At 34.2% G+C, this 24,372-nt stretch overlaps 2 protein-coding genes across 2 annotated transcripts in view; both read right to left on the bottom strand.

Annotated features, from left to right (window-relative positions):
* Positions 1-1,256: 1,256 nt before the first annotated feature.
* LOC100374624 (N-acetylglucosamine-1-phosphodiester alpha-N-acetylglucosaminidase-like) lies at positions 1,257-17,482 on the bottom strand. Its single transcript, XM_085500784.1, has 9 exons — positions 17,361-17,482; positions 15,409-15,897; positions 14,077-14,216; positions 12,622-12,730; positions 11,800-11,928; positions 11,269-11,474; positions 5,728-5,901; positions 5,105-5,239; positions 1,257-3,889 (listed from the first exon to the last, which is right to left on the bottom strand). Exons 1-9 carry the CDS (start codon positions 17,444-17,446, stop codon positions 3,597-3,599), a joined length of 1,761 nt encoding a protein of 586 aa, XP_085356910.1. The 5' UTR covers positions 17,447-17,482; the 3' UTR covers positions 1,257-3,596.
* Positions 17,483-20,466: 2,984 nt separating this feature from the next.
* The window catches only part of LOC100374470 (alanine--tRNA ligase, cytoplasmic-like), a 49,047-nt gene continuing 45,141 nt past the window's right edge, over positions 20,467-24,372 (bottom strand). Inside the window, exons 17-21 of the mRNA XM_085500155.1 lie at positions 23,162-23,270; positions 22,846-22,971; positions 22,140-22,259; positions 21,323-21,523; positions 20,467-20,923 (exon numbers count right to left, since the gene is read on the bottom strand). Coding sequence (XP_085356281.1) covers positions 20,750-20,923; positions 21,323-21,523; positions 22,140-22,259; positions 22,846-22,971; positions 23,162-23,270 — 730 coding nt within the window. The 3' untranslated portion in view covers positions 20,467-20,749. The remainder of the gene's footprint in view (positions 20,924-21,322; positions 21,524-22,139; positions 22,260-22,845; positions 22,972-23,161; positions 23,271-24,372) is intronic.

Raw genomic sequence — 24,372 nt, forward strand, 5'->3', positions numbered from 1 at the left:
TCTGTCTATTGTTCTACAGCATCCATGTACAAACATTCATTGATATGTGATGATTAGTACCTGAGATATCAGTGTGAAAGTTGGAAATTGGTTAATTATGCAAATTAGGTGATTAATATGCACAAATATTTACCGAAAACTAATTGGGTCTCTGCATAATTCTAGATTCATTGAAATGTGATGATTAGTACTTTAGATATCAGTAGAAAAGCTGAAAATTAATTATGCAAATTAGGTAATTAATATGCACAATTATTTACCCTAAAACTAATCAGGTCTCTGCATAGTCCTAAAGGATCTATGTACCAAGTTTCATTGAAATGCGATGATTAGTACTTGAGATACCCTTGGAAAAGCTGAAAATTAACTAATTATGCAAATTAGGTGATTAATATGCACAAATATTTATTGGAAACAATCAATCTCTGCATAGTCCTTGAGTATGTAAGTACCAAGATTCATTGAAATGTAATGCTCACTACTTATATCAAATGCTGAAAATTAATTAAGTATGCAAATTAGGTAATTAATATGTACTGATATTACCATAAAAACCATCAGGTCTGTGCAGTGTCCTATGACATCTATGTACAAAGTTTCATTGAAATGTGATGATCAGTACTTGAAATATCAGTGGAAAACCAAAAATTGACTAATCATTATGCAAATTTGATAATTAGTATCCATGGATTATTACCGAAAACTAATCAAAACCTAGCATTAGGTCAGAGCATCTATGTACAAAGTTTCATCAAAATCCAATAAATGGTTCTTTAGATATCAGTGGAACAGTCATAGAACAGCTAAAAATTAGCTAATTATCATGCAAATTAGGTAATTAACGAGCATGGATTTTTACCAAAACCTAATCAAATCTGCGCATTGGCCCAGAGCATCTATCCAAGTTTCATCAAAAACCGATGTATGGTTCTTGAGATAGCAGTGGAACAGTCGGACACACACACATGCGTGCGCGCACACGCACACACACGCACACACGCACGCACGCACGCACGGACGCGAGTCAAAAACATCGTATTTTCAACATTATTTGACACAATACCACAATTTTCAACTCAAACCTTGAATTCAAAGGTAGGTAATTGTTGAAGGTAAAGGAAATGAATGCAAGAACTGGGATATCTACATACAGGGTAATTGCATCAATAATGAATGCAAGAACTGGGATATCTACATACAGGGTAATTGCATCAATAATGCAGAAATTCCACAATTATACACAACTAATAATATAATCAATTTAATTTATAAATATTTATTTATTTTAAAAAAAATCATTTACTCATTCAGGCTTCTAAAGAATACATGTATTCATAATGGTGTAATGCCTACATCAGGCAATGTCTACAGCTAAGTTCTTGCAAATGAAAATACCATATTTGCTTTATCAGAAGCGCAAATAAATGTGACTTACGGTAGTATGACCATAGACACACCTGTCATTTACTTATATTAAATAAAAGCACAAGCCCTACGAATAGAGCAAATATGGTACTTGAAATGAAGACGAGGATTTAAATTTTAAGCAAAAACTAAATTAATTAAATTATTGCACAATAAACAAAAGCAGAAGCCCATGTAGATTAAAATAAATTAGAAATTTAAAACAAATTGACATAAAATTCATTACATCTCATAATAGTAACTTAATCTTAAAACTTTGATAATATTAATAGACTATTTTACGCTCACTGCGAGATCCTGTGCTATGCATGAATGTTCTGTTACATTGTGTGAGATTCAGCAAATGCGGAAGTATTTTGGGGGTATTTCCACACTTTCGGTAATAATATGAGGTTATTATGAGGATACCTCAAAGTATGTACGAAAACAGTACAGCGGGAGTATTGTCTGAGTGCATACTTTGAGGTATCCTCGTAATAATCTTATTGTTATACATCTTTTCCTTACAAGGATACATCATGGGAATGCCGAAATCCAAAAAGTTTGGAACAGAATCAGCAAACTTTTTTGTGTGGCAGCCATGTTTGTTTGTTTGTTTGTTTTTATTAGAAGACGCTTACGCGCGTAATCATCCCATATTTGGAATTCGCATTTCCTTATGTGGTAGGATGTGTGTAAAATACCGTAAAATTACAGCACGCTGTAACTTATGGCGTTAAGGTAACAGATGTATAATAATGTCTTATCCACATTTTGATGAAGTAAGGGTATCTCAATGCAATATTCCCTTTAGAAAAATTGACATTTCAACATTGACATAAATAAAGAAAATTCAAGTTCAAAGCCAAATCAATCATTCGATCCGCACTTTCCACGCAATACGAGAGATATCGCAGTGAACAGAAAATCACCTATTGATGGCAGTTCAGGTAATTAAAATAAATTGGAAGATTGTTGCCAATGTACATCAATCTTAATTCTAATATTAATGATTTCTAATATTGTGTATTTCTTGTTTTTCAGCCTAAGATTTAACTTTGAAAACAGCATTATTTTTTTAAACCAAGTACGGTACTGGAATGTATTACCCTGTGTAATGTCTGGATTCCAAAATCAATATACCAATATGTACCATAGGACCAATATAGAAATAATCTTAATTAGGTAAACTAATTAGTAAAGTAATTAATTGTTATCTCAATTAAAATCTATGACTACTTTTGGCATCTACCATCAAATATTGTGGCTTCAGGGCTAGTTTGCATAAATAAATGTTATCACAGTTTAATAAAGGTGATAAACTAAACAAAATCATTTTTAATACTCAAAAACTATCTCGTTTAATACTAGGTGCAGAAAGCACGATCACAAACGTTGTGAATTATTTGCATATATTATGTTAGTGTACTCAATTTTAACTTTACAGGTACCTTGGTTGGACCCATATCAAATTTGTTTATTCTGTCACAACTAGACTTCAGTTTACTATTTCAAATGACTATTTTTCTCATTATTAATAAACATTACTACTATTTTCAACTTTTGCTTTAAGGATGATCAATACAGTTTAACATAACTTTTGAGAATTTACATATTTTTGGTACAAATGGTAGATTATACCTTTACAATCTATTAGAAAAATGGGGGGGGGGTCATTACCTTGTTTTAGGAAAAATTGTATGTTTTGATTACATAGACCTCATAAAAAGTAAAACACTTTTCAAGTAACAAAAAATACTGTTTTTGAAACTCAGAGTACCGATAATGCTTGGGTTTGTAGCGAACAAGATTTTCTACGAAAAATAATGGGTCATGACCTTGAAACTTGAACTGTATTGAAGATCTTTAACTTTTTGAGAACTAAAGGGATACATTTTATACACTACAACTACTTCTTTTATGAATTATGTAATGAAAAGTGGTCTCTTGGAAGCCATTTTAAAATTTAAAGAAAAAAAGGTTAAAATCTGTATTAATAACTTAATAGTTTTAGTTTCTCGCGACCATTCATTGAGAAGACAAGACTTGTGGCAAAAGTGCAGATAAACCTTTTGTCAAGAATAGTTTAAAAGTTTAATATAAACCTCTAATTCATTCTTCAACATTAAATATAAAAGTTTATTTTTATTCTTTGGCAATCTAGAGTTGTAAATAACCCTTGGCAGGTCAGGTCACGCTCTTCCAGTCTTAGACATTTTCAGACTTAGATCGTTCATCATTATCTCCTCGGAATCATCCTCAGAATTGTCCATTATGTCGGCACGTATGCGGTGATAAAGCGGAGTGGGTCGTGTGCTGCAGGCGCACTGACATCTGTAGCACAGGATCAAAAAGTTACACACTATACTGATAATCGCTATGGTGACACTGATACATAATCCAATGAAGTAATAGTTTTTTTGTAGTGGCACAAACTCCACCAAATGCTGCTCTTCTATGATGTCATTTGCAATACAGTGAGATGCTGGGAATGAAACAAAAATAATTTCATTCCTAGATTATTAAAAAATTATAAAATTAAAGGGCGGCAGTCGTCGTGCCACGTCCTGTTCGATATGAGACTCATAGCAACGTATACAACGCGTGTAAAATACATTGTTTATTTACATGAAATTCGAACATGCGCTGCACGACAACCACCAGGCTTTAAGGCAAGACACAAACAAAACCCGACGACCACCCTGACTAAAAGACCAATTTAATTGTTTTTATTTTTAGTGCAATAGAACTAATTTCTAATTTTAGCTATTATTAAAAGATGATAAACTGAATTAAATGTAAAAACCTGCAAATATTAGGGTGCACTATATTCAGACCTACAAATGATGACCTTTGTTTTGACCTTTGACCCAAGTATGACCTTTACTTATTCCATGCACTTTGTCACAGCTGATTCATGATATTGGTCATACTAATAAATATTCTGTATGGTCAGGGCCGAAGGTTTCAATCTTTTGTGTGAAAAACAATAATATAATAATAGACATAGTAACATCTGCTAATATCAGTTTAATTAGTGATCAAATTTTGTTTAACATGCTTCGGCAAGCATACAGTATTTGCTCTATTAGTAGCACATGCACTTATGTATAAAACGACAGAGGTGTGTCTACGGTCATATTTCAATAGTTGAGAAATAAATGCAACAACAATAAAAAAATGCAAGTTTTGTTTTATGTGCATTGGAGATGTGCTTCGGATATGGATCACCGTCCCTCAACACAACACGGTGTATGGATCAATAGCCAATAGTATATCACGTCCATTTTATTACATGTCAGGAAATTGGTATATAATACATGTATATTCTTATAATAATTTGGTTTTGTCATAGATTATTATATCATGCACAACAATCCACCCACAGATGGCAGAGCCACGCCCAATCCATAACCCCCACAAACTGGGGATAATTGACACAGTTTAGTAAATATATTTCAGCTAAAATATTTTTTCAAAATTGATGCATCTAGGCTGTTTTTAAGGTACCGGTAATGAATATGTCAGAAACCTCTGATGGTTTTTTTGTATTTACTGATTTCGAAGTTGAATAGAACTTACATTAGTGACCTCAAGCTGTGACCTATTGGACACTGTTGTTATCTCTGCCATAGAGGGCATACTTTTTCCTGATACAAATCAGAAACCAGGTTTGTTTGTTTGTTGTTTTGATACTCACCTTGAAAGAGATCATAGTTGTAATTTTCCAAATATGAAATATTACAATTACCAGTGACAGGGTGACAAGTACAGGAACTATCATAACATGTACATGGATATTTACAACTGTTGCCATAGAAACCATATGGGCATACTACAAACAAAAAAAACAGATGAGAAAGTGGAAAACACAGAAAACCAAAAAATGGTCATTTAGATATATAAATTGGACAGGTAACCATGCGAAAATTTCATCATCGAGTTGAAAATTTTGTTTTCCCTGCAAATTATGTTTTCATGCATCACTGATAGTTAAATGGATACTGTGAAATAATTTATTTATTTCAGCTGGAAAGACTTTTTGGGTGTTTTGTATGGAATTTATTTTCACTGATTTTTGACGAGTTGAATGTAAAATATAGGAAAAAAGGTATTTTAGCTGGATTTTATTTTCACTGAATTATTCCTTCAGTAAAAATAGCGAAAATTAATTCCAAGCAAAAATAAAGTATTTTACAGTAGTATAGACCAGCATATTCAATTTTTTCAAATTACTCTGAATTTATAATTTGGATGCTGTTCCCAGTGAATGGTCAATTTGGAAATAACAGTTACAGTTTTACTTACTACAGTCATACTTACATTGTTCACAGCTGTCTCCTGAATACCCAGAATCACAAAAACACTGTCCAGTTGTAGTATCACAGATACCATGCTTGCATCTACATTCCCCAATGCACTTGTCGCCATATGTTCCTATAGGACACCGTTCCTCACAGCTAGAGCCAGTCCAACCTGGATCACATATACATCCATCTAAAAAGTCATTTCATAAAAAAACAAAATCATTGGTGTGTTAATGTTAGATGTGTTAGCATTAGATGTGTCAATGTTAGGTGTGTTAACATTAGAAGTGTTAGCATTAGGTGTGTTAGCATTAGATGTGTTAACGTTGGGTATGTTAACGTTGGGTATGTTAGCATTAGGCGTGTTAGCATTAGATGTGTCAACGTTAGGCGTGTTAGCATTAGATGTGTCAAAGTTAGGCGTGTTAGCATTAGATGTGTCAACGTTAGGTGTGTTAACATTAGAAGTGTTAACATTAGGTCTGTTAGCATTAGATGTGTTAACATTAGGTGTGTTAGCATTAGATGTGTTAACGTTGGGTATGTTAGCATTAGGCGTGTTAGCATTAGGCGTGTCAGCATTAGATGTGTCAACTATAGGTGTTAGCATTAGATGTGTTAACATTAGGTCTGTTAGCATTAGATGTGTCAATGATAGGTATGTTAGCATTAGATGTGTCAATGATAGGTATGTTAGCATTAGAGGTGTCAATGTTAGGTATGCTAGCATTAGATGTGTTAACGTTAGGTGTGTTAGCATTAGACATGTTAACATTAGGTGTGTTAGCATTAGATGCGTTAACATTAGGTGTGTTAGCATTAGATGTGTCAATGTTAGGTGTGTTAGCATTATATGTGTTAGCATTAGATGTGTTAGTGTTAGGTATGTTAGCATTAGATGTGTTAACATTAGGTATGTTAGCATTAGATGTGTTAACATTAGGTGTGTTAGCATTATATGTGTTAGCATTAGGCGTGTTAGCATTAGATGTGTTAGCATTAGGTGTGTTAGCATTAGATGTGTCAACTATAGGTGTTAGCATTAGATGTGTTAACATTAGGTGTGTTAGCATTGGAGGTGTTAGCATTAGATGTGTTAACATTAGGTGTGTTAGCATAAGATGTGTTAGTGTTAGGTATGTTAGCATTAGGTGTGTCAATGTTAGGTGTGTTAGCATTAGATGTGTCAACGTTAGGTCTGTTAGCATTATGTGTGTTAACATTAGGTATGTTAGCATTAGAGATGTCAATGTTAGGTCTGTTAACATTAGATGTGTCAACGTTAGGTGTGTTAGCATTAGATGTGTCAACTATAGGTGTTAGCATTAGATGTGTCAACGTTAGGTGTGTTAGCATTAGATGTGTCAATGTTAGATGTGTTAGTGTTAGGTATGTTAGCATTAGATGTGTTAACATTAGGTATGTTAGCATTAGATGTGTTAGCATTAGATGTGTTAACGTTAGGTGTGTTAGCATTAGATGTGTTAATATTAGGTGTGTTAGCATTAGATGTGTTAGCATTAGGTGTGTTAGCATTAGATGTGTCAACGTTAGGTGTGTTAGCATTAGATGTGTTACCGTTAGGTGTGTTAGCATTAGATGTGTTAGTGTTAGGTATGTTAGCATTAGATGTGTCAATGTTAGGTGTGTTAGCATTAGATGTGTCAACGTTAGGTCTGTTAGCATTATGTGTGTTAACATTAGGTATGTTAGCATTAGAGGTGTCAATGTTAGGTGTGTTAGCATTAGATGTGTCAACTATAGGTGTTAGCATTAGATGTGTCAACGTTAGGTGTGTTAGCATTAGATGTGTCAATGTTAGGTGTGTTAGCATTAGATGTGTCAACGTTAGGTATGTTAGCATTAGATGTGTTAACGTTAGGTGTGTTAGCATTAGATGTATTAACGTTAGGTGTGTTAGCATTAGGTGTATTAACATTAGGTGTGTTAGCATTAGGTGTATTAACGTTAGGTGTGTTAGCATTAGGTGTATTAACGTTAGGTATGTTAGCATTAGATGTATTAACGTTAGGTGTGTTAGCATTAGATGTATTAACGTTAGGTGTGTTAGCATTAGATGTGGTAGCAATAGGTGTATTAACGTTAGGTGTGTTAGCATTATATGTGTCAATGTTAGGTGTGTTAACATTAGATGTGTCAACATTAGGTGTGTTAACATTAGATGTGTCAACATTAGGTGTGTTAGCATTAGATGTGTCAACGTTAGGTGTGTTAGCATTAGATGTGTCAATGTTAGGTGTGTTAACATTAGATGTGTCAACGTTAGGTATGTTTGCATTAGATGTGTTAACATTAGGTGTGTTAGCATTAGGTGTGTCAACGTTAGGTGTGTTAGCATTAGGTGTGTTAGCATTAGATGTGTTAGCATTAGATGTGTTAACATTAGGTGTGTTAACATTAGGTGTGTAAACGTTAGGTGTGTTAGCATTAGGTGTGTTAGCATTAGGTGTGTTAGCATTAGGTGTGTTAGCATGAGGTGTGTTAACATTAGGAGTGTTAACATTAGGAGTTAACATTAGGAGTGTTAACATTAGGAGTTAACATTAGGAGTGTTAACATTAGGAGTGTTAGCATTAGATGTGTTAACATTAGGTGTGTTAGCATTAGGTGTGTTAGCATTAGATGTAATAACGTTATGTGTGTTAGCATTAGGTGTGTCAACGTTAGGTGTGTTAGCATTAGGTGTGTTAGCATTAGGTGTGTTAGCATTAGGTGTGTTAGCATGAGGTGTGTTAGCATGAGGTGTGTTAACATTAGGAGTGTTAACATTAGGAGTTAACATTAGGAGTGTTAACATTAGGAGTGTTAGCATTAGATGTGTTAACATTAGGTGTGTTAACATTAGGTGTGTTAGCATTAGGTGTGTTAGCATTAGATGTAATAACGTTATGTGTGTTAGCATTAGGTGTGTCAACGTTAGGTGTGTTAGCATTAGGTGTGTTAGCATTAGGTGTGTTAGCATTAGGTGTGTTAGCATTAGGTGTGTTAGCATTAGGTGTGTTAACATTAGGAGTGTTAGCATTAGGTGTGTTAACATTAGGAGTGTTAGCATTAGATGTGTTAACATTAGGTGTGTTAGCATTAGATGTTTAAACGTTAGGTGTGTTAGCATTAGATGTGTTAGCATTAGATGTGTTAACATTAGGTGTGTTAGCATTAGGTGTGTTAGCATTAAATGTGTTAACATTAGGTGTGTTAGCATTAGGTGTGTTAGCATTAGATGTATTAACGTTATGTGTGTTAGCATTAGATGTGTCAACGTTAGGAGTGTTAGCATTAGGTGTGTTAACATTAGGAGTGTTAGCATTAGTTGTGTTAACATTTGGTGTGTTAGGATTATATGTGTCAACGTTAGGTGTGTAAGCATTAGGTGTGTTAGCATTAGATGTGTTAACATTAGGTGTGTTAGCATTAGGTGTGTTAGCATTAGGTGTGTTAGCATTAGATGTGTCAACATTAGGTGTGTTAACATTAGATGTGTTAACATTAGATGTGTCAACGTTAGGTATGTTTGCATTAGATGTGTTAACATTAGGTGTGTTAGCATTAGGTGTGTCAACGTTAGGTGTGTTAGCATTAGGTGTGTCAATGTTAGGTGTGTTAACATTAGATGTGTCAACGTTAGGTATGTTTGCATTAGATGTGTTAACATTAGGTGTGTTAGCATTAGGTGTGTCAACGTTAGGTGTGTTAGCATTAGGTGTGTTAGCATTAGATGTGTTAACATTAGGTGTGTTAGCATTAGATGTGTAAACGTTAGGTGTGTTAGCATTAGGTGTGTTAGCATTAGGTGTGTTAGCATGAGGTGTGTTAGCATGAGGTGTGTTAGCATGAGGTGTGTTAACATTAGGAGTGTTAACATTAGGAGTTAACATTAGGAGTGTTAACATTAGGAGTTAACATTAGGAGTGTTAACATTAGGAGTGTTAACATTAGGAGTGTTAGCATTAGATGTGTTAACATTAGGTGTGTTAGCATTAGGTGTGTTAGCATTAGATGTAATAACGTTGTGTGTTAGCATTAGGTGTGTCAACGTTAGGTGTGTTAGCATTAGGTGTGTTAGCATTAGGTGTGTTAGCATTAGGTGTGTTAGCATTAGGTGTGTTAGCATGAGGTGTGTTAACATTAGGAGTGTTAACATTAGGAGTTAACATTAGGAGTGTTAACATTAGGAGTTAACATTAGGAGTGTTAACATTAGGAGTGTTAGCATTAGATGTGTTAACATTAGGTGTGTTAGCATTAGGTGTGTTAGCATTAGATGTAATAACGTTATGTGTGTTAGCATTAGGTGTGTCAACGTTAGGTGTGTTAGCATTAGGTGTGTTAGCATTATGTGTGTTAGCATTAGGTGTGTTAGCATTAGGTGTGTTAGCATTAGGTGTGTTAACATTAGGAGTGTTAGCATTAGGTGTGTTAACATTAGGAGTGTTAGCATTAGATGTGTTAACATTAGGTGTGTTAGCATTAGATGTTTAAACGTTAGGTGTGTTAGCATTAGATGTGTTAGCATTAGATGTGTTAACATTAGGTGTGTTAGCATTAGGTGTGTTAGCATTAGATGTGTTAACATTAGGTGTGTTAGCATTAGGTGTGTTAGCATTAGATGTATTAACGTTATGTGTGTTAGCATTAGATGTGTCAACGTTAGGTGTGTTAGCATTAGGTGTGTTAGCATTATGTGTGTTAGCATTATGTGTGTTAGCATTAGGTGTGTTAACATTAGGAGTGTTAGCATTAGGTGTGTTAACATTAGGAGTGTTAGCATTAGTTGTGTTAACATTTGGTGTGTTAGGATTATATGTGTCAACGTTAGGTGTGTAAGCATTAGGTGTGTTAGCATTAGATGTGTTAACATTAGGTGTGTTAGCATTAGGTGTGTTAGCATTAGGTGTGTTAGCATTAGATGTGTCAGCATTAGGTGTGTTAGCATTAGATGTGTTAGCATTAGATGTGTTAGCATTAGATGTGTTAGCATTAGATGTGTCAACGTTAGGTGTGTTAGCATTAGATGTGTTAGCATTAGGTGTGTTAGCATTAGGTGTGTTAGCATTAGGTGTGTCAACGTTAGGTGTGTCAGCATTAGGTGTGTTAGCATTAGGTGTGTTAGCATTAGGTGTGTTAGCATTAGGTGTGTTAGCATTAGGTGTGTTAGCATTAGGTGTGTTAGCATTAGGTGTGTTAGCATTAGGTATGTTAACATTAAGTGTGTTAACATTATGTGTTAACATTAGGTGTGTTAACATTAGGTGTGTTAACATTAGGTTGTTAACATTAGCTGTGTTAACATTAGATGTGTTAATAGATGTGTTAACAATAGATGTGTTAACATTAGATGCGTTAACATTATGTGTGGTAACATTAGGTGTGGTAACATTAGGTGTGTTAGCATTATATATGTTAGTGTTAGGTATGTTAGCAATAGGTGAGTTATCATTAAATGAATCTATTCCAAATAAACAATAACTTATGTGTACAAAACTGAGTTTTCGTAAATAATAATAAAACATTATCAAAACAATGAAATGAGATATCACCTTCTGTGCAGTTGCCATAGAGACCACAATTTGATGTTCCACACTGCAGGGTATCACAACTTGTACCACTCCAATACTCATGGCAGTTGCATGTTCCCAATACACAGTCACCATGGTTACTACAATTCTGTGGGTTGCATTCAGGTTCATGAACACACAGGACAGTGGAAACCGGCCGGTCACATCGATACATATCACTTCCAGCACTGGTAAACAAGAATGTAACATTGTAGGAATGAATCAGCTATTTTTCAATCATATATTTTAATTTCAACTACTTTAAGGAACACACAGGACATGAATGAAAAAATACATCTAACAGTGGTTCTCCGTAGATTTCGTGCCTCTGTACATGCGGGTGGGTAGTAATTTCAAACACTGATTCAGACATCATATCTGGTGATAGCGCCCTCAGTGTTGAATAATGGCTTGTGATACAAAACTCACCATAATTACAATTGAGACCCCACATTTTATTTTTAAAAACATGAAAACTATTGAAATTCATAATTTTACATCCATACTCCTTACCATTTATCTGTAGGGTAGTTGATAGTGGTTCCATTCACCACGTAAGTAGCTGATCCACCGCCATCAAGGTTGATTGCATTTATGATTCCCAAATCTATCAGGAAAGCAGCAAACTCGTCTAAGTTGGCTCTGAAGAGGAATATTTTTAAGCCATTAGTCCAAGAGAAAAAACAATATTATACATTTCATTTCATGAAATTTTTAAAATGAATAAATTTTTTTTTTTTTTTCTAATCATTTTTTGTGGGTTTGTGCATGTGTGAACACAATATGTAACTTGTAATTTTTTTCATTCATGTCCTGTGTACTCCTTCAAGTTGTTGAAATTAAAATAAATTAAACTTTATACTGAGAGGTAGTTACATTTATGACACTATGTTATTATACTACAGGTATTAAATGGTAGAACAGAACATGATCTTATTTTTAATATTTAGTATTTTTCTCTCTGACAGTCTCTATTCGATGACCATCACTCAAATTAGTTATAAATACATATTATAATTTTTTGCACATTGGATATCCCATCAGTCAATAACATCCCTATGTAGTTGAAATTTTCTATTTAGTCTAAAATAAGTCATGATTATCATTAACAGTATATCAAATGCCATTTTTTATACACTTCTAGCTTGGAAAATTTCCCAAATTTTTTAATATGTCAAATCAGTTGTTTCTGCATTTTTGCCATATTTAAAAAACATTTGATCTGGGCAACATCTAGAAAACTATTCAAACCAAAGAATAAAAACTACTTTTTATTTCACAAAAAGTATTTTTAAAAATTCTATCAATAGAGACTAACTTTCATGAAGAACTCACCCTTTTTTCCATGTTTCACCATCTACCTGAATCAGTACCACTCTGCCATCTTTGTCATGCCCGACAGCCATTCTCGCCGCAACAACACGAATGAATTCATCTACTGTGCCTGAAGAACAAAACACACAGACCCTTACAAAGCTACTGAAGATTATAAATCACCATTATCAGAATTTGAGGTTTTTATGATGTCATGGTTTTATATTATCACACAATAATGTAAACCTATATTCGCAAGTAAATTCAATTTCAAGAAAAAGTCCCCAAATCTAACTAAATTTGTTCAATTCTGATGGTGGTGAATTACAACAACAATAATGGATCTTTCACAGCATCATATTGAATTTGAAGAAGGGTCTGGACACAATAAAATGTTCAGTTTCACTTCACGCATTATCTTGCCAGAGACTCTTCTACTCATCCAATATGGCACTGTGTGGGGGGGGGGGGGTTCATTATTGTTTAAATAAATGTTTCACAATTTTACCATTGTGATGTGTTGACTCAAGAACACATTTTCAGTTACACCAACGACACTACTTTTTACATATCAATACACTCGGGTGATCAGGTGACATAACACCATTACAAAAGTATGTATTCTGACGCATGCAATAATGTAGTCCCAAAAACGTCACAATCATATACATGTATACTGCATTTGTTCTATTCTAGCACGATTGCTGACGTCAATTACAGAAATGATTCTATGGTAAGAAAGTAATATGTTAATGATTCAGTATAAACCGGTCACTGGTAGCATAGTGGTTCAAATACTACCTTAGGCTGAACATCAAATGGCAAAACTGGCCGAGATTCATTTCACAAGCACATCCTGTAAGCCATTGTTAAATATCGAGCCAAACCAATACATCTAGATTCTTGAATGGTTTTGAACATAATTATATAGGGTTTCACAAATGGTTGAATTATATTGTTTCCAATGTCAGATGTATAATAATTTCAGTTATTTAGGCTGAAAAGTAATTAAAAGCTGTTTTATGGCAAAAATCTGAAAATAAATATGTGAGAAACAAAATGATATTTCTTTTTGCGCTGTTTAAAAAATAAATTAAAACAACTCATAGTCTAGAATACATTGTATTTTGGAGCAAAAAATAAACCAAATGAATATTCCACCTCTTCTATTAACATGACACCAGCAAATAAACATACATATATTTTTATATTTATAGACAATTATGAAAGTTATGACATGTTTTAAATTAAACGGCAAAAACTGAGTCAAATAGATGTATATACAAGATTCTGAAAAAACGCAATTACAATTTAATTCAAAATTGCGAATCACAGTTTTGTGGTGGCCTTCCTGCATAAACTGACTTCAGCAGAATAGTCAGTAACAACCACTCAATATTGATAGATCAACTTCTAAAACTAACCAACAACAAGTCACATGACAGCCAATAAGAATAGTCTAATTATTAAACTCACCTGTTTCCTCTGTATCACCACATTCTATATATCTACTTGTATTCACGTAGCTTTGTCCATTTCTAACAAGCCATACCACACCACCAACTAACTGAACAAATGGATTTGTTTTATCTACTAAATCACTCTCAGATAAATAACTGCAAAAAAAGTAGTAGAATTTACTCAGATGTAATATGATTTTTTAGCACATAATTTTGTGAAACATGGAAACAAACACTGAAAGACTAAATAGTCTACATGTATCTGGTTTATATTTTTTGCCAACAAAAATGAACATCAAAGTTGGTGGTTGAATGGTTATGAGAAAATAATAAATAATCTCAACAAAATCTAGCTGGTCCAACTAATAGAGTGATTACAGTAATATCTCTGACCTTTGACCACTAAGACAGTGCTGAATGTATCCCATGTGTTTATGGGTGAATTTTACTGCAACCATCACTCAGCAAGCACATCCAAATAGATTATTAGAAGAAATGCTCTCAATCTCTTATCACGTCTTTTTTATTGTTTCAACGTATTCATTCACAAGCTCACCAAATCTGAGGACTACAAACTGCTAGTGTGTCACATGACATATCACATGACTACCGGTAGTAGCATCTGTTGTATTTACTGAATCAAAATAACAGATGGTACAAATCTTCTATATATGACTCTAGTCACAGCTTACTCAATTAACAAAAACAATAAACACACATGTTTATAGTATAAATATGGTATTTTGCAATAAATATATTTTAGTTATTGCATTGCTATTCACAAAAAAAAAGATAAACTAAATTAAAGGAGTTTATTTTTGCATCAAATTTATTATTGCTATTTTCACTGAAGGAAATCTATGAGAATAGAATCCAGGTAATAAAGAATTTTTCCTATATTTTCAGAAAAAATTAATTTCAGCTAAAATAAAATATTTACAGAAATAGCAACATAGCAACAAAACAAAATTAAAAAATAAAATTTGTATTTGCTTTGATTTTATTGATGTGAAACTGTTTTCTTCTGGACATTATCAATCATCTGTTAACCACTCCAATTAACATTGCACAATGGCGTGACCAGATAATAACTAAAAACATTTCATTAAAGTTTTAAAGTATTGAAGCATATAGTAATCCCTATGAACCACTGCAGAACAAGACTGGTTGGGAGAAAAAAATGTTTTATTTTAGAGATTGAATGATGATTGTGAAAAAACTCGCACAAAATTCATGAAAATGTGTCATTTACAAACATAATCACTTACAGTGTTTTAAAAAAACATGACGTAAAATCTTTGTGCCATGTATATTTGTCTATAGATGGAATCTATGCAACAAAACTTACCCGAAAAACAAACTGCCATCTTCTCGGATTCCAAAATGTGCATTCTGTATTCCTTGAGAGTCGAGTACGAGTCTACCATCGCTAACGACATTACCCAGACACGACCCTGTATGGGTATTGAAAAATCCAGCATTTATCGCCACGAGACAGTTTTTCTGCTTAGCCGTCTCTCGAACGGTCTCTCGCATCTCTTCTGTGCATCCATTTGAATGTTTCGGTTCTAGCACTGAGATTGTCCTAATAGGGTTATTTATAATACTAACATGTCCAACGATATCTTTAGATAAATTATCCGTGATTTGCAAAGTTTTTATATATCTTTTATATTCAACAAGAGGTAGTTCTAGTTGAGGATTACTATGAGATGGGTAACTTTCATGTGTTACGTCCCCGTACCAGACTCCTTGGCAGTATCGTGTAACCCGATGGGAATGTTTCGGTCCATGCTGTCCTGAAGGATAGGGGGTGAGGTAATCATTCTCGAATAGTCTGGAAAGGAATCAAAGAAACAAGACAATTAATAAAAATGCCTCTCATAAAATTCAAGTTATTTATTTCGGTGGGGAATTTAAGAGGAAGTTTAGGGTGTACCCATCCCCTTAAAACCTTAAAACCATTGTTACTCACACATATATAAGATATATGTACATGCAAAGTAGCAACAACGTCATTGTAATATGCTATCTTTACTGGGATGCACATCCAGTGCGAACCATTTACATATGGCGGGTGACGCTATGGTACAAGACCACAACATCCGGATATTAAACAAAACAATTAAAAGTCTGATGAACATAAAATTGTAAATTGAAATAAAATACATGCGTTTTTCATTTCATTTGCACATCACTAATTTGTGCACTTTCTCAAGAGAACACATTTATACCGAATTGTAAATTCAGGAATAATAGAATGCTCACAACTGATAACTGTAGATCTGTATTTTTGCATGTAGTGATTCATTTCACTTTTACTGAGTGGCCAATTAAACTGTATGAAGTTTATTAGAATTCATTGTCGGCTTAAATATGGTAATAATTTTCTCACTCAAAATGTAAGCGACTATTGCTAAGCATATTAATGCAGCGAAGACCTTATCGCAATTCCGAATTTTAGTGCGTTGTTGAATTGTCAGGCTGCATGAGCATTGGCGGAGTTGTGTTCAAACACATTCAATTCAGTCAAAACTATCCCACAATTCATAATGATTTAGAATTGCAATATAGCCTATGTTAATATGCATATGATATGAATACCATATTGGTTCTATTTATAGAAGAATACCTCTAAGCGAATACAAAGCAAAAAGTCCATAAATGAATGAATGAAAATTGTTTTGCCTTCATTTATAAAATAAATCTTATAATTAGTTTGAGAAGAATCTTGGTCATTATTCTGTGGTTCCACGATCATTTTAAAGTGAAGCTTTGCCGTAATAATATTCTGAACATTAAACTAGAACACTGGAGCTGTAAAACAACAGTCGCTCTATGTACATTAACACAATCCATATTGTGTTCTCTCTCTCTCTCTCTCTCAAAATAAAAAAAAAATTGATTATCATGTATTCATTAAATTTGTTCATACAGACCCTTGACTGAACAAGAAATATTCATCGTCCGGTATCAGATTGAAACCCTCACGCTGTTCTGACACACAGTCGACTTGTCAGATTATATTTTAATTTTTTTTTACGGGCTTGGTTTTTAGATCAACAAATAAAAATGTTCGATCAGTAATCACAATGTTCGGTAATATTGGAATAGAATTGGACTATTCACAAAACCATGGACTTCCATGAGAAAACTACCGGTAAGTATAAACAGATACCACGGATCATGTAATAAAATTTCACTATGTTGATAGCACAACTCAGCATTTTACAACGCTGTATAATACCAATTCATCTCGTCGGTCATTTGATATATCAGTCATTAAACAATAGCACTTACGCCGAGTATTCCTCACATAGCACTGTTAAAAGGACAAACAAACACCAGAAAACAACATTAATTGCTCCCACAATGGGGGCAGCCATCTTATAATCATTCTTCTACACGAACAGTGCCCTCGCGTATTGCATTTGATCTTTGCCTTCGTTTTTTGCAGAGACTATTCGCACGACAGCGGTGGCACGAGGTCGCGCCAGTTGCGCCCTCCGCGGTGCTCCAAACCCAACAGTGAGCTCTGGTACCGTTCAGCCGGCGAGGGTCTACTCACGCTTATATGTCAGGATATGACAATAGCAAAAATGAAGTTACTTAATAAGGCCAAAATCCTAAATTCTTGTTTTAGGAGTAGTAACACGCCAGGGAGAATAGAATAGATTAGAATAGAATATTAACACAGAGGATGAAAATAATGAAAATTAAAATGAATAAAAAAGATGGAAAACAGCTTAAGATTAAAATGTGTGTTGCTGAATATGTTTCATACATAATAATATGTATAGCATAAGCTATTTTGTCTTCACCTGAATTTGTAATTCTTCTATTCAGAGTTTCATTATATAACACGCAGAATCATAAGATATACTCAAAACATTCATTTGCCGTGTTAATTGATTTGTTTTCATTTCATATATTTTCCCACGGAGTCACCTACCGTTCTAATACTACTTAAAGCGAGAGGGTTGTCACCCCGTGCGCGGGGGAATTGAGTCTTAATCGATGATAACAACACACGCTAAAAACGCAACAGTTAACACACTATGGCCATCTGACGCATGCGCAGGTGAAGCCTCCCCCCTTCAAAATCCTGTCTTCCAGACACATTTCAATTAAATCCTGCAAAATTTGTCTACACTAGATTTAGAAGTTGATCATAATTATTTCTGGTTCTGATATTATCATTGTTATTTGGCTGGAGTTGGAATGTGGTGATTGCTATGGTAAACTACGTTGTCGGCTACGCATACTCAGGAGTTAAAGTGCGGTGGTCGTTGCGCTGCGCATGTGTGTTGATTTTCCCACAATCCAATGCGTTCTTCAAATGAAAATCACAAGTATGTGGGTTGACCTGGACGTGACTTGCACTGAATACCGCCAGTGACTACATTGATACCTTCCAATCACCTAAAAATTACCCAAATAAAGCTTGGAAACGTCTCAGTTTGTACTCGTTGTTCTGCGCAACAGTCAAAGTCGCCATCTTTCTTTATATGAGACCCATCTCGCGCATGCGTGGCGCGACGACTATGGCCCTTTAAAATTGTCTAACAGAACTCGGATGACACCCACTTTCGGAGGAATAGTTCGAGATATAATTCACCCAGTTTACTTTTTAACATGACAGTGACACCACTTCCCCGACCTCTAGATCTAGCACCATTAACAACTCTGTCCTAAGTTTGCGGAATAATTCAAAATCACCTGTACTACTGACATTACTGTTAAGTAGGGTATCTTATAAACAGATAAAATCAATGGTCCGGATAATATGGCATCGCTTAAAAATGAGCAGTTATGATATTTCTTTTTAGGCCCAGTTTCATAAAAATAGATTATTTTTTTTAAATATAAAAGTATACTAATTTTACATGCTTTTGGGGTTTAAATTCCCCTCCAATTTTGTTATAGTCGGGGCTTATATTAGAGGAGTGTCGTTTCGTTCCAGTGTTGTTTTGTTTCCAAGTTAGTCAATGTCTGTTACCTCGTGACATGACAGTAAACTTCTATCAAAAAAAAAAGTGCTTTTTAGTAACCATGGTGATACGGTTTAATTTGAAATGATTAATTTTTTTAATTACTATATTTCTGTCAAGTAACAGCAATTTGTCATGTTTGGGCATTTCGTATCACACTTGAATCAGATACACATTTTTTTTTTTTTTTTAATTTTAGGAAGTAATATATAAACAACATAGCTTATGATAAACCATTTGATTGGGTACACAGTCCTGGTGCAAATAACATTTTTTTTTTTACCGATAATCACTGCTGCGTTTTTTTTTGTTTTTTACAAAACTTGTTATTCAATCTTGATCGCGGTCTGACGTCAAAATTTTCAACTCACCGCGGAAAGCCGGGGGAGGAGACACGATTGGCTAATTCACTTTACTGTGTGCATTTGAATTTTAAAATAAGGACACATAATTAGTTTGTATTGTTTACGAATTTTGTGGTCTGAAATGAAATTACGGCTAGAATATTATCACATAACATTTAATGGTTTGTTGTAGGATACCTGAATGCTCTCGTCGCAGTCAATACTGGTAATACTTATGAATAGTGTCTTCACACATCACGTGTGATATACAGTATATCAAACCTTTGAATTGTGATTGAGGCCCTCTATAGTAGAGATCAATTTCTTTATTTTCATTTTGTTTTTTCGTGATTGGTTTGGTAGTTTGGTTCGTGCTCTTATGAGAAAACTCGCATTAATTTCAGAGTGCATGGCGAACAGACATAACATGGTTCACATCCTTTCTATTATGTCATTAACTCAGGATGAACCCCGTTGTTGCAATACTAAAGTAATCCATATTTCTTTGAGCAGTAGCTTTCGAAAAGCCAAAAATGTGATTGTCACAGTACACACACAGACATACAGTCAAGTCTACAGACTGAAAGGCTTTCTGCTAGGCCTGACATTACTTACATTGAACCAACTTCAGAAAATTACTTTATAAACTTCCTTGTCAGGCTTGAACATTTGATCAACTTGAATGTTCAATAAACTCCAAGACTTGGTGAAGTTGAATGATTTATAGACATTTGAATGCTTGGTATGTGTCGAAATATTTTGTCATTTGGAAATTTGGTGTAATCCAAGGTGTTCAACTAGTGGAACCACTAGTGACTCAAAAAAAAAATAGTATATCTGGATACATATCAAGCAGAGTAGAATGAGATGTGTTAAAAATTTTCACTCAGATTTATTTTGTCCAAAGACACTGCCACAGAATGATCACCAACAAACAGACGGACAGACAGACGGACAGACAGACAGACAGACGGACAGACGGACGGACGGACGGACGGACGGACGGACGGACGGACAGACCGACAAACGTGTAACATACATGTGAATGACTTGTAAAAAACAATTTAGATATTAATTTACATATATTTTATTAATTTTTATGTCTCAAACTTTCACTTTAATGTGACAGTACCAGTAATATTACTGGGTAATATGAATAAATTGGAATTACTTTAAAGTTTCTGAGAATATTTTCTTACATTGTGATAGTTAATTACTGTTAGTTTTATTTCATCTCAAAAATGAAGCATTATCATTATTCACATGAAAGTTGTTTTTTGATATACTTTGATTGACAGGAAGTGTTAAGTATTACGGGAACAAAGCTTCATCCTCTGTGAATTGTAAGCAGCCATTATTTCAGTTTCAGTTCCGCAAACTCTTTTGCAAGTTTACTCGCTTCATCCAAGCCATTAATATTATCACCGGATGCCTGTGCAGACGAGTCTTTGCCACCTCCTTTGCCATTCAGTGAGCTTGATACGTGCCTGACCCACTCCCCGGCTTTCAGACCTTTAGCAATTCCTTCCTACATGGAAAAACATTGAGAGAACATTTACAACACGGGTTATTTTGATCAGTCCTGTTCACAGTAAAGTCATGTTTGTTTCCATAGCTACTACTGGTCAAAATACGTGTAATTTACTTCAGCTGTTCTTTGAATTGGATTGGAGATATGTTGCATCAACCCAGTTCTATCTCGTAATAAATCTATAGCACAAACTTAGCTACAGTCTGGTTTATTATCTGCTACATTTGGTTAGTGTTATCCATTCTTTGAACCACTAAGTTCACTTATATTAAAGTAAATACATTTGCCCATTTTTTATTTGTGAGAGCAACGAAAAGAAATTATGACATGACAGAGGTTGGCTTTAGTTTCCAAGAGGCAAGATGTTGTCCTGGCAACACAGATAATTCTCCTTACCTGGGGCACATGGCAGAGACATATAATTTTCCTGTTTTCTCGATCCACACTAAACAACATAGCAGCAGTCTGCGGTGATAAGTTACGGTATTCTTTCAACGCAGCATCTAACGCTTTAGAGTTGGAATCTGCATCTAGTGTCATGACAACTAATGGTTGGTTCGGTTTCTCTTCTATCAACTTCTTGGTCATCTCTTTCACCTGATATTATGAGAAATGAAATTTTAAATAACTAACAACAAATTCTTGTTTTAACACGTTGCAGACTGATATCATTTTTTTCTCATCTGAGAAGGCTTTCAACGGACAATGTATTAACACTTTGTGAACTTCATACTATTTCCCGCCAAAACGATAAAAAGGTTAGCCCTACAATTAACATATTTTTATGTGCTAAATTTTTTTTTTTAATAATTTTGGACCTAATGAACATAATTCCTGATTGGCTAGTCTTTTTTGGAAAAAATGATGTGGATTTTATTTTGTAAATGATGATAAAAGATGACTTTTGCTCATTCTAATGTATGTATGTATTTACCATGATTCAATGATTCAATAATTCTGTAATTCAATCGATAGAATCTAACTGCTGGGATTGATATTGTGGGTTCCAACCACTTCTTTGGCCAATAGTTCAGAAAGAACTTCACCTCTTTGTCAGCTCCAGAGTCTTAGTAAGGTTTGAAGTTATGTACAGTTATATGTTCACATCCAGTATATAAACATATGGCCTTGACAATGGTCACATGACCAAGAATAGTATAAATTTGTAGAACACTCACTATTCAATGGTAAAACTAACTCGTATGTTACATACATTTTGTATTATGGCTGCTTTTCTGGCTTTGTCCAAGTCGTCCATAATTTTCTTCAAATCTTTTAATTTTTTTCTCATCCCATCTTTTCTCCATTGCGGCACAATTGCTACATTCAGATCCTGTCAAACATCAGAAATGCATTCAATCAACTCAACAAACAGGTTCACAATCATTTTTCACGATATGCACAAATGACAAAACAGATTCTCCATTCGTATATCTGTTAATATATCAGGTTTGGTGCCCCCAACGGTCATTGGAGGGCATTTTCCGTTGCGTATTTTTTTTAAATTCATAAGATTTAGGGTTACTCTGTTACCCATACATTTGTAACCATAGCAACTAAGAGACTTTTACACTGCAAATGACACAGAACAGATAGTTAAACAAGCATCACATTAACATACTGAAATTCAACTTTAATTTCACAAAAGAATTTTTACTCATGAATTTTCACTCATGAATTTTCACAAGTGTACTTAATGCATGAAGTCACAGCAACTTGCACAAGATTCTGTCCTCACAAATTCCCTCAAATTACCAAATCAGAAATTCAGGATGACAATTAAAAATGGCGGACAATGTGCCACAATCATCAAACCACAAGTCATGTTTAAAATGTTACAGGGATAGTAAAAAAAAAAAAAAAAAATTGAAAGCAGGATGTTGCCACTTGGTTTATACTCCCATTACAAAAATACTTACATCACCAATTGACACAATTTCTTTACTAAGTTCTTTTGGCATATACACCTGCTTCGTACTATTGTCTTTTATTTTCTGTGTCAGCTTGTCTATTTCTTCTTCAAGCATATCAGCACGATTTATTGCCTAAAGAAAATAAGTACATGCAATAAAAGTTGACTAAATTAGCAAAGAACTCTAAAAAAACATTTTGATGTCATTTTGCTTTTAATATTTCTTTGAACACACATCGTCACAAATTATCAGTTATAAATTAATCATCCTTACGTTATTTTAATTACAACCAGTGTGTACACATCGTAAATGCTTGACTCACCTTTTGTGCGTCATCACCAGTGATGGCTACAATACGTCGTATTCCTTTCGCTATGGCCTCTTCTGTTACAATGACAAATGGACCGATGTGACCACTATTTAGAAGATGGCTGCCAAAATAGAGATAACATAGTAACTACAATAATCCTGAATGACTGTCAGAGCTACCTTAGTCAACAATCTGATTAAAAACCGATGTAGGTATGAGGCTCCAATTTTTTTATTTTTTATAACCCTTTATATTATAAACGACTGGGACACGATTTTCTAAGAACTGATTAACGACAAGTAAAAACCAAAAAATCTACATATTCAAACTAAAATACAAATAAATATAACATAAAGGGTTATATAAAGAAAAAGAAAAAAAAGAAAAAAAAAATTTGGAGCCTCATACCTACATCGGATTTTAATCAGATTGCCTCATTGACGCTGCAGGTCGGCGTCTTCTACACCGATCTGACGCATATCGCGCAAGGTGTGCCGGGAGTTTGTTCGAAATTTCAAACTTTTCGAAGTCAGCCGTCGATTGCCACGTATTTTACGGATATATTAAATCGTTTAAGGGGCATTTTTACTAAATAATGATAAATAAAACTTAGAAAACATGTAAGAACAAACTGGGCCCAAATTAGCAATAAGTTTACGCTGCTAGTGTCTGTTTCGGAAGGCGTACTACGCGTGATTTTATCGCGTTCAAGGACGTTCTATTTTCGAACTAGTTGAAACCGGAAATTACGCAGGTACTTTCGAACTTCAAACACAAATTTTATTATCGTTATTATGTGTTAGTTTCTGTTGTTTCGAAGATTGAATTATTTATGACATTAATATTTCACCCACTAAACAATATTTCACTACAATACGCGATTAAAAAGCAACTTAAATAGGAAAAAGAAGTATCAAGTTCCGTGTATAAACACTAGTGTAAAGAGGCGGCGGAGCGCTATTTTAGCCAAAATCGGCTAGTAAGGCGTCATATGACACTGGGACAGCGCTTCCTGTGACGACACAACGCAGATTGCCTTAGTCAATTATCCAACAACTCAGCAGATACAGTTCATACTAAGAAATACTGTACTGTACTGTAAAACCATTTATTTTCACTGGCATTTAATTCAATTATTTTGATATTTTGAGCAATGTCACCATCTTGGCAGGGAAACAATGTTCTATTGTTATTCTTCATGTTCACATGGATTTATTTTTAAA

Source organism: Saccoglossus kowalevskii, chromosome 6 (assembly GCF_978046115.1).
Source record: "Saccoglossus kowalevskii chromosome 6, keSacKowa6.1, whole genome shotgun sequence".
In the NCBI taxonomy this organism is placed as follows: Eukaryota; Metazoa; Hemichordata; class Enteropneusta; family Harrimaniidae; genus Saccoglossus; species Saccoglossus kowalevskii.

What these genes read in the sequence shown, in the direction of transcription:
- LOC100374624 (XM_085500784.1), bottom strand. Translation starts at nt 17,446, where the DNA reads ATGGCTGCCCCCATTGTGGGAGCAATTAATGTTGTTTTCTGGTGTTTG. An exon ending in GATGGCAGTTTGTTTTTCGG is followed by an intron (nt 14,217 to 15,408) that starts GTAAGTTTTGTT and finishes CTTTTTTTGCAG; the next exon opens with TTATTTATCTGAGAGTGATT. An exon ending in AACTACCCTACAGATAAATG is followed by an intron (nt 11,475 to 11,799) that starts GTAAGGAGTATG and finishes CTTGTTTACCAG; the next exon opens with TGCTGGAAGTGATATGTATC.